At 35.0% G+C, this 13,420-nt stretch overlaps 1 protein-coding gene across 7 annotated transcripts in view; it reads left to right on the top strand.

Moving 5' to 3' along the window:
• The window catches only part of LOC129263391 (vinculin-like), a 55,049-nt gene that overhangs the window by 37,660 nt on the left and 3,969 nt on the right, over window positions 1-13,420 (top strand). For 4 of the 7 annotated variants that reach the window (XM_064100876.1, XM_064100874.1, XM_064100873.1 and 1 more), the window contains 5 exons: window positions 296-392; window positions 2,223-2,335; window positions 3,215-3,330; window positions 6,318-6,441; window positions 12,524-12,614. In XM_064100876.1, the coding sequence (XP_063956946.1) occupies window positions 296-392; window positions 2,223-2,335; window positions 3,215-3,330; window positions 6,318-6,441; window positions 12,524-12,614 (541 nt within the window). Of the gene's footprint in view, window positions 1-295; window positions 393-2,222; window positions 2,336-3,214; window positions 3,331-4,581; window positions 4,706-6,317; window positions 6,442-12,523; window positions 12,615-13,420 lie in introns of all 7 variants that reach the window. The other 3 variants (XM_064100877.1, XM_064100875.1, XM_064100872.1) reach the window with 1 other exon arrangement.

The following is a 13,420-nucleotide window of genomic DNA, read 5'->3' as shown; positions in this document are numbered from 1 at the left end:
ATTATTGTCATATACCAGGTAAGAGGTAATACATGGGGATTCATATACGTATTTACTTTTCCCATTGCATTATTGTCATATACCAGGTAAGAAGTAATACATGGGGATTCATATAAGTATTTACTTTCAATTTCCATTGCATTGTCTTATACTCGGGTAAAATAATACATGGGGATTGATATAAATATTTACTATAAATTCCCATTGCATTATTGTCTTATATCTGGTAAGAAGTAATACATGAGGATTCATGTTAGTATTAACTTTAAATTTCTATTGCATTGTCTTATATCAGGTGCAATCAGATGTAGGAGATGTACGCAAGGCGCTTACAGTCAACCAGGAGCCAGCTATTCCACCACCACCCGATATGAGCAGACTCCAGCTTGAAGGTTTGTGTTCATAACTCTATTGAAAGAAACCGAATTACATTTTGCTAACCAGCCTTTTTAAGAAACAAAAATACAATTTGTATGATTGATTTGAAATTTTAGTACATAGTTTGCCTCACACCCCATGTAGGTTTATTCATACAATTTTTGTTTCCCAATTCTTGCTACAATATTACTTTTGTGAAAACTTATGTAATAGAAGTGGAAAACGAACAGATTAAAAAAAAAGTTTTACCATTATGAACAAACAATCCATGGGATGAGAAAGAGCATAATTATATCATATCAGTCAGCTTATCGCCACTTTCATTCTACTGAAACGGCCCTGTTAAAGGTTCAGAATGATCTTCTGCTTGCTGTGGATAAAGGACAAGAGGCTGTTCTTATCCTTTTGGATTACTCAGCTGCGTTTGACACGCTGGACCATGGTGTTCTTCTTCAACGTTTGGAACATGATTACGGCTTCAGTGGAACTGTTCTTCTTTGGTTGGAATCCTACCTTGCCGGACGAAGCCATAAGGTTGTCGTGAATGGTTCATTTTCTAAACCCTTTTCTCTGCCCTATGGTGTCCCGCAAGGCTCCGTTATCGGACCTCTCTTGTATATCCTATATACTGGTCCTTTAGGAAGGATTATCAACTCTCATACAGGTATCCAGTATACTACCTATGCTGATGATACTCAGATATATCTCACCATGAAGCCAGCGGATCGAGGAGTTGCTGTTCAAAGACTGTCTGCCTGTATTGCTGATATCAAGCGTTGGTCATTCGACAACAAGGTTCAGCTCAATGAACTAAAAACTGAGATGCTGCATGTTTTCTCTAGGTTTAGGAGTTCAGGTCATTTACCTTGTTTAGATTTTCTCGCTGGAAATATCAGTGGTTCAGATACTGTAAGGGATCTTGGAGTTATTATTGATAACAACTTGACCCTTAACCAGCATATCAGAAATGTTTGTCGTTGTGCATCATGGGGTATTTGTAAGATAGGGAAGTTAAGAAAGTATCTTGATAAATCATCTACTGAACGTATAGTACATGCCTTTGTATCATCCCATTTAGATTATTGTAATGCTTTACTTGCTGGTTTACCTCAATCTAGTATAGCCCCCCTTCAAAGAATTCAAAATACTGCAGCTAGATTGGTAACCCTCACTAAGAAATTTGAACATATCACCCCTATTCTCTACTCCCTCCATTGGCTTCAGGTTCATAATAGAATTATTTTCAAGCTCCTTCTCCTTGTCTATAAAATCATCCATGGTCTCGCCCCATCCTACCTTCAAAATCTTATCTCTCTCTGTCACTCATCCTCTGCAACTCAACGTCTCCGATCTTCTTCTACTGCTCACCTTCGACTATCTCTAGGACCCCGCACTTTTACCCGTTATGGCGATCGTGCTTTTTCTGCTCTTGCCCCTAAACTCTGGAACAATCTCCCCATCTCCATCCGTAATGCATCCACTGTCGAATCTTTCAAAACACTCCTCAAATCTTACCTCATTAAGCAGTCCTCTTAATTCCATATATCCTGTTCTCTTTCACTGTATTTTGCTACCTCTTTTTTCTCTTTCCAATGCGCTTAGAAACTGTTGTATTAAGCGCTATATAAATGTTAATTATTATTATTATTATTATATTGTGTATAAAAGAAAAGAAAATGAATTGAATGGTGATCCGTATGATTTGGGCTATGCATGAGAAATTAGTGCCAATTGCAGTTAATTTTTCCTCTGGGACGCACTCTACATATACCACCAGCAAACTTTGTGAAACAACACCTGTTCACTGCATCAACTTCATTCTTAATGTCTTTTTCACTCTGCAGAGGCTGCCCCACCCAGGCCACCCCTCCCTGGTGATGTACCCCCACCCCGCCCACCACCACCCGAGGATCAGTCCCTACCGGTCCCAGAGCAAGGATCTCACCAACCCATTATGGTAAGTTAGCTACATTAACGGGACTACCACACCTGGGCACCGTCTTAGAAGGAGTTGCGATTGATCCGATCAAAGACAACTATGGAAAGCCAGCATCATTAACATCTGAAATTTTCTAGATATGCTGTATATTCATTGCTTTCTTGAAAAATCCACATGCCTCTCTAAAAGAACATTTTGCCAATTTCTTGTACAAAAAATGTGACTTTGTTGGATTTCCATACAGTTAAGTTTGATCGGAGCAATCGTAATTCTTTGTAAGATGGGTTCCTGGTGTGTTTTATACCGCTGTTTGTAAGGGCCCAGTCCTACTGTGGTATGTTGGCTGCCTTAAAGGGGCCACCACACCTGGAGGGTGTTTCATAAATAAGAAAAGGTAGTAGGTTCCAAAAATTTACATTTTTCTTAACATCGGTGATATTACCTGTGTACTCAATGGGTGTTATTCTGTTAGCCATGGTAAACTTAGACCACTATTTTATGGAATGCCACCAAGCAAAAGTTATTCTCATTCTGTGCAAGAAGTTTTCAAAAATAATTGAGTTGTGAAATGTCAAAGAGTAGGAATATACAAAAATATCATGAGTATTAAATGAATTAATTAGTACATTACAATTGCCACAAATATGGAAGAAATATTAGCACTCCATAGAAGTGCGATTAAAATTCTGTTTTATACTAGGGTCGAACCTAGGTTTATGCTCAGCTAAATGGTATGCGGTAGGCATGGTCGCGAGAGATTTCTACACGAAACACTGCCCAATTTTTGTTGGGGCCAAGAAAAAAAAAAATACCACCCAATATATCTGCAGACACACACCATTGTTAAGGTTCTATGATTATTTTGAATATAATTTACTATGATATTTTTTTTTACAGCAAGCTGCTTATGACCTCCATGTTGAAACAGCACAGTGGTCAAGCAAGGACAACGATCTCATTGCCGCAGCTAAACGAATGGCACAACTCATGGCTGCCATGAGCAAACATGTCAGGTATGTAAGATTATTTTATGATCTTATAACAATCTACTATTATTTAGGTTTTTCTTATTATGATTGTTTTTATTATTATCATTTTGATTATGATTTTCATATCATGATTCCCTTTTCTTTGTTGTTTTCTTTTTCTTTCTTTTTCTTTTTGTCTTTTTTCCTTTCCATCATCTTCCTCTTCTCTCCCTTATTTGTCTTCTCTCTCCTTCTTCCTTTGTCTTCTTGTCTGATCTTTAGTGTATTCCTGTATTATTTTCATCATCATTACATTATATTTTGTTTTAATTCTCTTCCTTCCTATTGTTTTTTTTTTCTTTCTTTTTTCTCCTCTTCTTCTTCTTCTTTTTCTTCTTCTTTTTCTTCTTTTCCTCCTCCTCCTCCTTCTCCTTCTTCTTCTTCTCCTTCTTTTTCTTCTTCATATTCTTCTTCTTCCACTCCTTGCTAATATAATAAGTATAAAACTTCATTTATTATTTCTCCACACCTAAGTTATCTTATTTTGTTCATTCTCCTTATTATCTAAATATACCAATCACTATTTTTTTAAATAATATCTATTTACACTTTGTCTTTTTGATATTGGTACAAGGTTTAACGTTTCTGAGATATTGTTATTAAAGCATCTGTATAAGTCGAAAGAAAAACAAATTATTTCAAATAATCAAAGAATATTTTCCCCTTGGCTCCATTCAGTTACTTTATGATTTATATGTAACCTGCCACCCCAAAACCAACAATAAGTCGACCAAAATGAATATTGATATTTTTATTGAGCTTGAAAATTCATTTCCTAAGCTTTAAAATGATATATAATATTTTAAAACTGACTAGCAATAACCATTAAAAGTACTTGATTGAATGCAGAGGAAATTCAGCAAGAGCTTTAAAAAACAAGGAGAAAACAAGGTTTGGAGTTTGGGGTTCACTCAAGCATGAGATGTGCATACTGTGTAATCTCATTGAAACTTCCAAGCAGTCTGAAAAAGTAGTGTCCAAGGAACTCTTGTATCTTTTATTCAACTTCACGACTTCAAATAGTATAAAGGAGAAGAATTGCTCTTTCGGATAAGCTATTTTGTTAATTTTTGGATATTGGAGACTAAATTACTATTTTGGCTATTGACAGAGAACCTTACCTGGCAACTTATTGGTGGTTTTGGGGTGGTAGGTCATATATGCTGGCAGCATCCCATTTGCCTGTAACCGTTGACCCTGTAACCTTTAACCTTTGACCCCCATGACCTTTATCAGTGGAGAGGGTGGTAATAAGAAGGACCTGATAGACACCGCTAAGGAGATCGTCAAGGTCGCCGCCTTGGTGACCCGCCTAACCCGCGAGATAGCCAACCAGTGCACCGATATCCGTATGCGAGTGGTAGGTATAGGCTGTCTAGAAAAAAATTGGACACGTCCTTGTTTTAGTACAAGGTGTTCCAAAACATGGATAGCATGTAGTGTAACTAACTTGCTCTCTTTGTTGACAATTTTTTTTACAAATCCCTTATATCCGTGATTTTTGTGACATAGATATGTGTGTACTATTATGTTTTATTATGATATATATGTGTAGTGTGTCCGAATGAATTTCTATGTTTCACATTCCAAGCATATTTACTACATATACCAAATAAAGAAAGCATGAATGAGCTGTATAGCTTAATCCTCGTATACATGTATGTCTCTGTAGCTAATGATGCCTGGCGTAGTCCCTTATTGCCTTGAGAAAAAGAAAAATTCACAAAAATTATATGCATACTGTTTGCATGAAAAGAAGGCATAATTGTAATACATGTACATTATCGCTAAAATTGCTTTACCACAATATCTAGCAAGCCCATAGCCGGGGGAGTTCGGGAGCTCAAAGCAACCTCCTCAAATATTCAAAAGCAAGAAAAAATAAGGGAGGAAAATAAGAAGTGAAGGAAAGAGAAGGGTTTGAACCCCCTAATGGAAAACCCTGGCTACGGGCCTGTCTAGTATTTTATGTTTTTACTGTATGCATAATCATCTTATGTATGCCCAAAAGTAACTACTGATAATACAACAGATAATGCAACAACACTTTGAAAAGTCTGATTTTTCGATTGACTTTTCCATGACTTAGTCAAGTTGAATGAAGAATCTCTCAGGGAAAACATTCCTCTTATTACAAGGGGACACAAATTGTATGACAACTTGAGAATAGTCCCAATTATTATTTCTTAAAAAAAAAAAATTCCTGAAATTACTTTATTATTCATGTGGATGTTTAGCATGATTAGTAACATGAATAGTGGCCCATATAAACTTAAATGATGCACAAGTCATGTTTAGGAGTGAGAGTTGGATCTAATCTTGTCAACAGAGGGAGCCAGTTTGCTGTGAGAATTTATTCAAATCATTGTTTGTTATTGGGACCCTGTTTCATGAAACCTGCTACAGCAAAAATTTATTTCTGACAAATTCGCTCTCAACCAATCATATGCCAAGATTGGTAGTTAATACATACATGTATATATATCTACCTTATACCTCAAATTATGAATGATTTTTTGTTGACAGTTTTTGTGAAACAGGGCTCCCCGTCTCCTGGATTCTATCATAGTATAATCAATGATGATGCACTGCATACGTTTTGATTTGTCAACTTCTGTTTGGCAGTTAATTCAAGAAAAGCAAATAAGAAAATGGAATGAAATATTATAAAGATGGTAGTCATGGTAAATATGACATATACATGTATATGAATTAATAGGTTTTATATTCTTTCTTCTTTTTTTTTTTTGGGGGGGGGGGGGCATGGGCTTTCATTGCTATCTAAATTTTTGAATAAAGCTGAATCCAAAATTCCCATTCCTTTACAGCAAGGCAGGCCATTGTAACTTTTGCAGTTCATTTCATTGATTGCACTATGCACTGTGTCCACACAACAACAAAGAAAATCCAAGGACTAACCCCAAACTTTGCAAAGATCTGATTTATAAGCTTTGTTTCCATCCCTTATCTAGCGGTGAGAAAACGTCAAAGAAAGAATTAATCGAGATCGCTAAGAAGATCGCTCTGGCGTCGCTGGAAGTCGTCAGGCTTGCCGGAGAAATCGCAGCTCAGTGTACTGATAAACGCATGAAAAACGTGAGCATGTAACCCATTTCATTGTGGTCCCATTCTGTATCTTTCTTGTCTTGTTTTGCTTGTTCCGTGCCTCTTGTTTTGCATATGTAGTAGTCATTTTTTCAATCTGTTTTGTTTGTTCTTTTCCTTTAAGTTTTGTTGTATGGTCTGCTCAACCCAACTCGATATATGGGTGAAAAAATATGGGGGAAACTAGGTGAATGTTAAATTATGATAATTAAGATATGTTATGACCAGTTGACCGTCACTTATTCAGAAAAATAAAAGTCGTAATGTAGTGATAGACATTGTCTGTCACTTAAAACTTACGGAAAAACAGACCAGTTGAAGTTTTTAAGATGTTTTGACTAGCTGTTTGGAAATTTAAAGTTGGTAACATTGGCCCGAATTCACAAAAGTAGTTTTGAAAACCATTGGTTGAACCTGCGTATATTAAAAAATGTCCAATACTGATGCACGCTTGTGTCACAGGTGCCAAATTGACGCCTGTTGCCTTGGTTACGCACGCTGTTTTATTCATGGGTCCACTGTTCTGAATAGAGGACTCGTTAATTCACAACATTATGATCAAGAAATGTATTTGATTTTATTTAAACACCCTCGATATTTTCAACCACAAAAAAGTTGCTCTTGGTTTTCTTAAACTTTTTTTATTCAGAAAATAATCTTTCATTGCTGTGTTTCACTATTTCAAAGGAGAAAAAGTGATTGGTTTGTCACATAATTGTTCTCAAACTATTCTAGCCACGCAGGCAACAGGACCAGTTAATTATTGTTTTATGATTTTCCTCCCCAATCCTAATGTTGGGATATTGTGCATTATGTTGTCTGTTCTGTTCTGTTGTATCTAGGTTTTAGCATAATTTTTTTTTAATCTTTCTCTTCCATTTTGTTATTTCTGTTGTAACTTTCTTCCAACTTTTGAAAGAAAAAAAAATCAGGATCTTTTCACTTCACCATGACTTTTAGTAACTTCAAAATTGATAACAGCACAGATCTTCTCTGTACTTTTTTATTTTTAAATGAAATTCACATGCATGCCACACAGAAATGCATGCATGGGACTACGTATAAATCTTCAGCCCCAAACATTCACCATTGGGTTTAATATGAATATTTAGAATATTAGGGCATCTGAAACGCAGTCACTTCGGATATCTTTTTGATATGATATTCTTTTTAAAAAGAAAAACATGCACAAAAATGGTAATATCACAGAGTGCTTTATTTATTTATTTTTTTCAATATTTCAATGATGAAAGCAGTTCTGTGAATAGCCTCTTTTTATGTATGGTACTCTTGTTATGTGTCTTTTTTATGGTGCTAATATGTTCTATCATTTTTTTGCACTGAATTGCATGTTTGGTTTAATTTAACAAGAATGCACTTGTGTTCCCCGCACCTGTTCATGTAAATGTGCACGAGAGCATAAAGTCTTGCAAAAGTCAAAACATGCACAATTAGCATTGTTAACAATATTGTTTTTAATACTTAAATGAAAATAAGAGAAATGAAATGAATGCAAACTAATGCTATTTTGCTTTTGATGTACAATTGTATGCTTTTTATTCTGATGACACATTTTTTCTTTAAAAAAGAGATTTGTCCGGACTTTAAGTATTAGATGTGTATGATTGTCTTTATATATCGTTATATTGATTATCTTTGTGCATAAATGATTATGATAATATCAATTTGGTTGCATTAATTGCAGTTATCAGTATTGGAATTGATTTTTATCATGATAATGATACATTTTTTTCTTAGTTTCTCCCAAAGTAAAGCAAATTATAAAATATAGTATTGCAAAGTTTAATTAGTTATTGTATTTTCTTATTTTGGACAAATTATGCCCAAATTACTTTTTAAATTCACGATGACTCTCTCTCGCACACATATGAAGTCTTTACCAGCCTCACACATAGGGCATTTTTTTTGTTTAGGTTTTTTTTTTTCTTGGATATAATTTGGCATGCTGCATTACTTTTTTGTATTTATTTCACTTTAAAAACCATACAGAATATTACAGAAAATCACAAAATTACGAAAGAAAGAAGAAATTGTTCCATGTGCATTATAAAAGAGATAAACATACAACAAAATTGAAATACAATTGAAATACTTACTTTGTCTTTTTAGCATTATTATAATGCCAAGATACAACAGCCTACCAAAACCAAGGTTTTCATGTTGTTTACCAAAATGAAAAACAATACCATAATCACAAGCTGAAGGATGTTTAGACTTTTTTATATAGAAAGCTAATTTTCTTCTTTTATTCATCAAAACATTTCTGTAGACTCTTTTATTAATCATCTTTCGATTTATAAACTTGACATCCCCTTCCTTCTTTAGAGTGAGGGTATCTGTGTTTAGTTATAATTATGACCAAAGCATGGTAGCGATATGATATTCAGAATTTTAATATTGAGCCATGTATCATAAGAAGATGCAGTCAAAAATACTATAGGCTGAAATCACAAGTCTGCATCAAACCTTGTAAAAATAGCCACAACTTCATCACCATAAACTGGGCACTGTCTTACATAGAGTTACGATTGATCCAATCAATCATAACTCTATGGAAATCCATCAGTGTCATAATTTTTTCTACAGGAAATTTGTTAAATGTCCTTTGTAAACAAAGGAGAACACGACAATTTGGAAAGAAATCAATGAATTTATGGATATACATTCATATCTAGAATTTTTTTTGAACAAACATGCATTTTATATGTTGACTTTGCTGGCTTACCATAGTTGTGATTGATCGGATCAATCGCAACTCTTTGTAAGACGGGCCCCTGATGTATGTTTTTATTCATCCAGGAAGAATGTCAAATCCCTGATTTAAGAAAAAAGAAATCTATTCATCTTGGCCTTGTTTTTTACAAAGAGTTACAATTGATCTGATCAATCGCAACTATGGACGACCAGCAACGTCAACATCTAGTATGCATGTTTGTTCGAAATATTTTCAAGCTATGATGTATATTCATTCATTCATTCATTCATTGTGTTCTTGAAAATTCACTCCGCTTCTCTTAGCATACAAAGGACATTGTGCAAATTTTTTTGTAGAAAAAAAATACGACACTGATGGATTTTCATAGAGTTATGATCGATTGGATCAATTTAACTCTTTGTAAGACAGGGCCCTGGACTTACTTTTATGGTTGGAGACTAGTATCACGTTCGTTCTGGGACACTTCTTCAGCTCGTCTGATATTGCATTTTTTTTTTGGGGAAAAAAGAACATCCAATGTCCAAATTACTTCTGAAGAAGCATCCTGGATCGGGAGGAAACTGTTCTCTGCTTCTCAAAAGCAAGTCCAGATGAATAGATTTATTTTCTCTTTGGAATTTAACTTCATCATGACTATTGATTGTATGTTTTTGTAATCTGTAATCATGAACATTTTATCAACTCATATTGTCTATTAGAATATTAGGTCAGGCATTGTTTCACAATTTTGACGTATTGTTCATGCTGGAAATTATGAATCAAAGTTCTTGAAATCCAGACATTTTTTGTTATACTGTATGTACATGTACAATGTCTGAGTTGTGGTTCCTTTTAGTTCCAATGTTATTCGCTTATTTCTTAGTTGAGTGCAGTTTTTACATAATTGTGATTGATGATATAATGCCATTTATACTGCATGGTCATATGTAGAATCAGGGGCTCATTGCACAAAGATTTGCAATCAAACACTTGTATAAAAAAAAATCATGACTGGTTGAAGATGATGCTAGACACCATCCCCTTTCAACAATGGCTGTTGCAATTTTGTAATTGATTGTAAACCTCTGTGCAATGAGGCCCATTGTTTAGTTGCATCTTAGTAAGTGTATCAACTTAGACTTGTGTGACAGACTTGTATCCCCATAATGTTTGTTCAACTTGGACTTGTGTGACAGACTTTTAGTGTGTATCCGTCTATCGTGAGTGTGGACTAATTCATACATCAGTACTGCTTAGCTGCGACTCCAGCCAGAAGGGACGCCATCGACGGGAGAGATGTCTGCCAACCTTGTGGGCTCCATTTCATAAATAAATTTACTATCAGCCAATGAGATTGAAGCATTTCAGTAGCTTTTAACGGTCAAGGCTTTCAAAGCTGTCAAGCTTTATGAAACAGGCCCTTGAAGAAGCAAATGAGATATTGATCATGGTTGTCTTGTGTGTAAACCTTATACATATATCACAGAACAATGGTCCATAAGAGGCAACCTTGCATAAGTCAAATATACCTGTATAAGAAAATGGATGATAAGCTTTGACTTATGCGATGTCATCACATGTGCAAATTTTGACTTGCATAAGTTAAATTTACCGGCATAAGAAAGTGGTTGATAAGATTGAACTTATGCAATGTCATTCTATACAAATTGTGACCTTCCACCCCAAAAGCAACAAAAAGTCACCCGAAATGAGTCCAAATAATGCTGAAGTCATATTTACATTGGTCTAAAAGATTCCAAGGGTCTAATTTGCATCCATTAGATATGATTGCATCAGAAGAAACATTGAAATATATGGGATCAGTCATACATGTATAAAGGCTTGAATGGAAATGAGCATTTGTCAAAACTTTGGACAAGTCAAGTTTGCTTGGATGAGATTGGCATAGGCCAAAGTGGCAAAAAATATTGCATTTACAGTTTGAGATACTGTAGATATTAATAAAAGTCCAATTGGCCTATATGTGAAAATATAAGTCAAATTCACATAATGAAAATATGCATTGTATGAAACATTGCATAAGTTGAATGTTGTCGCAAAAACCCTTTTTCTTATTTTAAGACGGGTAAATCTTATCAACCTTCAACCATTTTCTTGATTTTGTCATGACATGACATATGACATGCCAGAACACAATTGAAAATAATACCCAATATTGTTGTAAAAATGTTAGAAAAGGGGTTAAGTGAAACTGAACTAAATTGAATTCAGCATACCAATGTACTAAAAAGTGATGTATAGTATTGAAGTGAATAGCTATTGAATGATATCAGCCAGAATCAGGATTTGCGTTAACCCGAAGTTGATGTATAATTCAATCCCTGAATTATACATAATGGTGGTTTTATTTTAGTTACCAGTGTCAGTAAGAAAGGTGATAATGCACATATTTTTTGTACATTGGGGATGTTTCATAAACCTGTTCATGACTTAACATGAGAATGGAGTATGGAAGGCCAGATGCATTTTTGAATCACTTTGAATTGAAATTTCCATTGGCTTAAATTCAATATGCATAGAATTTCTAATTGTAATGTAGTCCCTTCAAAAACTTTGTTTTCCATAATGGGTTGTTACTTGAATTACCATCATAATTTGCATAAACTCATTGGCATCAAGTCTTCTACCTACTCAGCCTAGGTACATGGACATTTTGTATGTGTAATACAGGACTGGCTTGATTTGACCAATAGGTTAATTTCTCAGAAAAATGTCTGGACTTAAATTTTAGCACTTCATACTCCATTGGTCTGTAAATCATGCACATTGTTGCGAACATCTAGAGGAAAGCATACCCTGATGCATATTTTGCATGAATGCATTTTGCAAAGCTGTATGTTTCCCATGCCAACCACTGGCATAAAGATGTAGGGGCATGGACCCTCCTGAAAATAATTTTTACGGCCAAGAAAAATAAAAGAGGGATAAAAATAAACGGATAGGAAAACAAGGTGGAATCAGATATTGTTTTGCTTCTGAATATTATGTCAAAAACTATCACAAAATTTTAATACAATTTACGGGTCAGGAAATATTTACACTTGGTGGATTTTATTCCAGTTTTCATAAAGATTACCTTGAATAATAAAAAAAATATATATATACAAGAAATGAATGCATGAATTATTATTTTAATGCAACCTTTTTAGAACCAGGATCTACAGCTACACTTGGCTGGAGTTTTCATGAAGATTAACCTTGTATAGCAAAATGGGAAAGAAAAGTATACACAAGAACTGAATATTTTTATTATCAATTTAAAGACAATCTTTATGGACCAGAAACTTCTACTCTTGGTTTGATTTTATTTAAGTTTTCTTGCCATTATCTCTGTAGAACCTTCTTCAAGTCTGTGAGCGGATCCCTACCATCAGTACACAGCTCAAGATCTTATCAACAGTCAAAGCTGTCATGCTTGGATCACAAGGTAGGAGGTCAAAGGTCAACCCTTATTACATCTGGGTCCTGTCTTACAAAGAGTTGCGATTGATCCAATCAACCACAATTATGGAAAGCTGACAACAGCATATAAAATGCATGTTCAACATATTTTCTAGATATACTCTCTCTCGACTCTGTATTCATACAGTTGTCCTTTTCTTGAAAATTCAGTGTGCTTCTCTTTGTTTATTTTGTAAGTTTCATTGTAGAATGAATTATGACATTGATGGACTTCCATACAGTTGAGGTTCACCAGATCAATTTTAAAACTTTGTAAGACAGGGCCCAGGAGAACTTCTCTAGATCTCGCAGATCAGCCTTTACTTCTATTGGCAGCGTTGTTTTGCCTCCCCCTACCGTTAAAGAAACTGGAAAGTCTTTGAGAGAACTGAGCGTGCATTCACAGGATAGAACAGAATGGAGAAAGTTTGTCCGTGGGGTCACCAGGAGTCAAGAATGACCCAATGGCGCTTAAAAACAACAGCTGTTCGTGGTTGCGGGAGGCATTATGTTTTTTATTCAGTCTGTCCCGTTTTCATTATTGCACCTGAAGAACCATTATATTAGATGGATCATTGGCAATACCCAGAACCTGATGATAATCAATGAGTGGATCAATGTTGTAGGTCTTAAAATTGAATGCCAGTGCAAAAGTCCAGATTTAGTAATCATATTCCATCCCAAATCTCAGTTCTCACATCAAACATAGTGTTCAAAATTATGTCCCAACTGCAAGGGGGATGAGTAAGTTTCCATGCAACGGCAATTCATTCTTCTATAGTGTACAGTACA

Source organism: Lytechinus pictus, chromosome 6 (assembly GCF_037042905.1).
Source record: "Lytechinus pictus isolate F3 Inbred chromosome 6, Lp3.0, whole genome shotgun sequence".
Lineage (NCBI taxonomy): Eukaryota > Metazoa > Echinodermata > Echinoidea > Temnopleuroida > Toxopneustidae > Lytechinus > Lytechinus pictus.
Note: the sequence above shows the minus strand (reverse complement) of the source record. Positions and strands in the feature narration are given on the sequence as shown.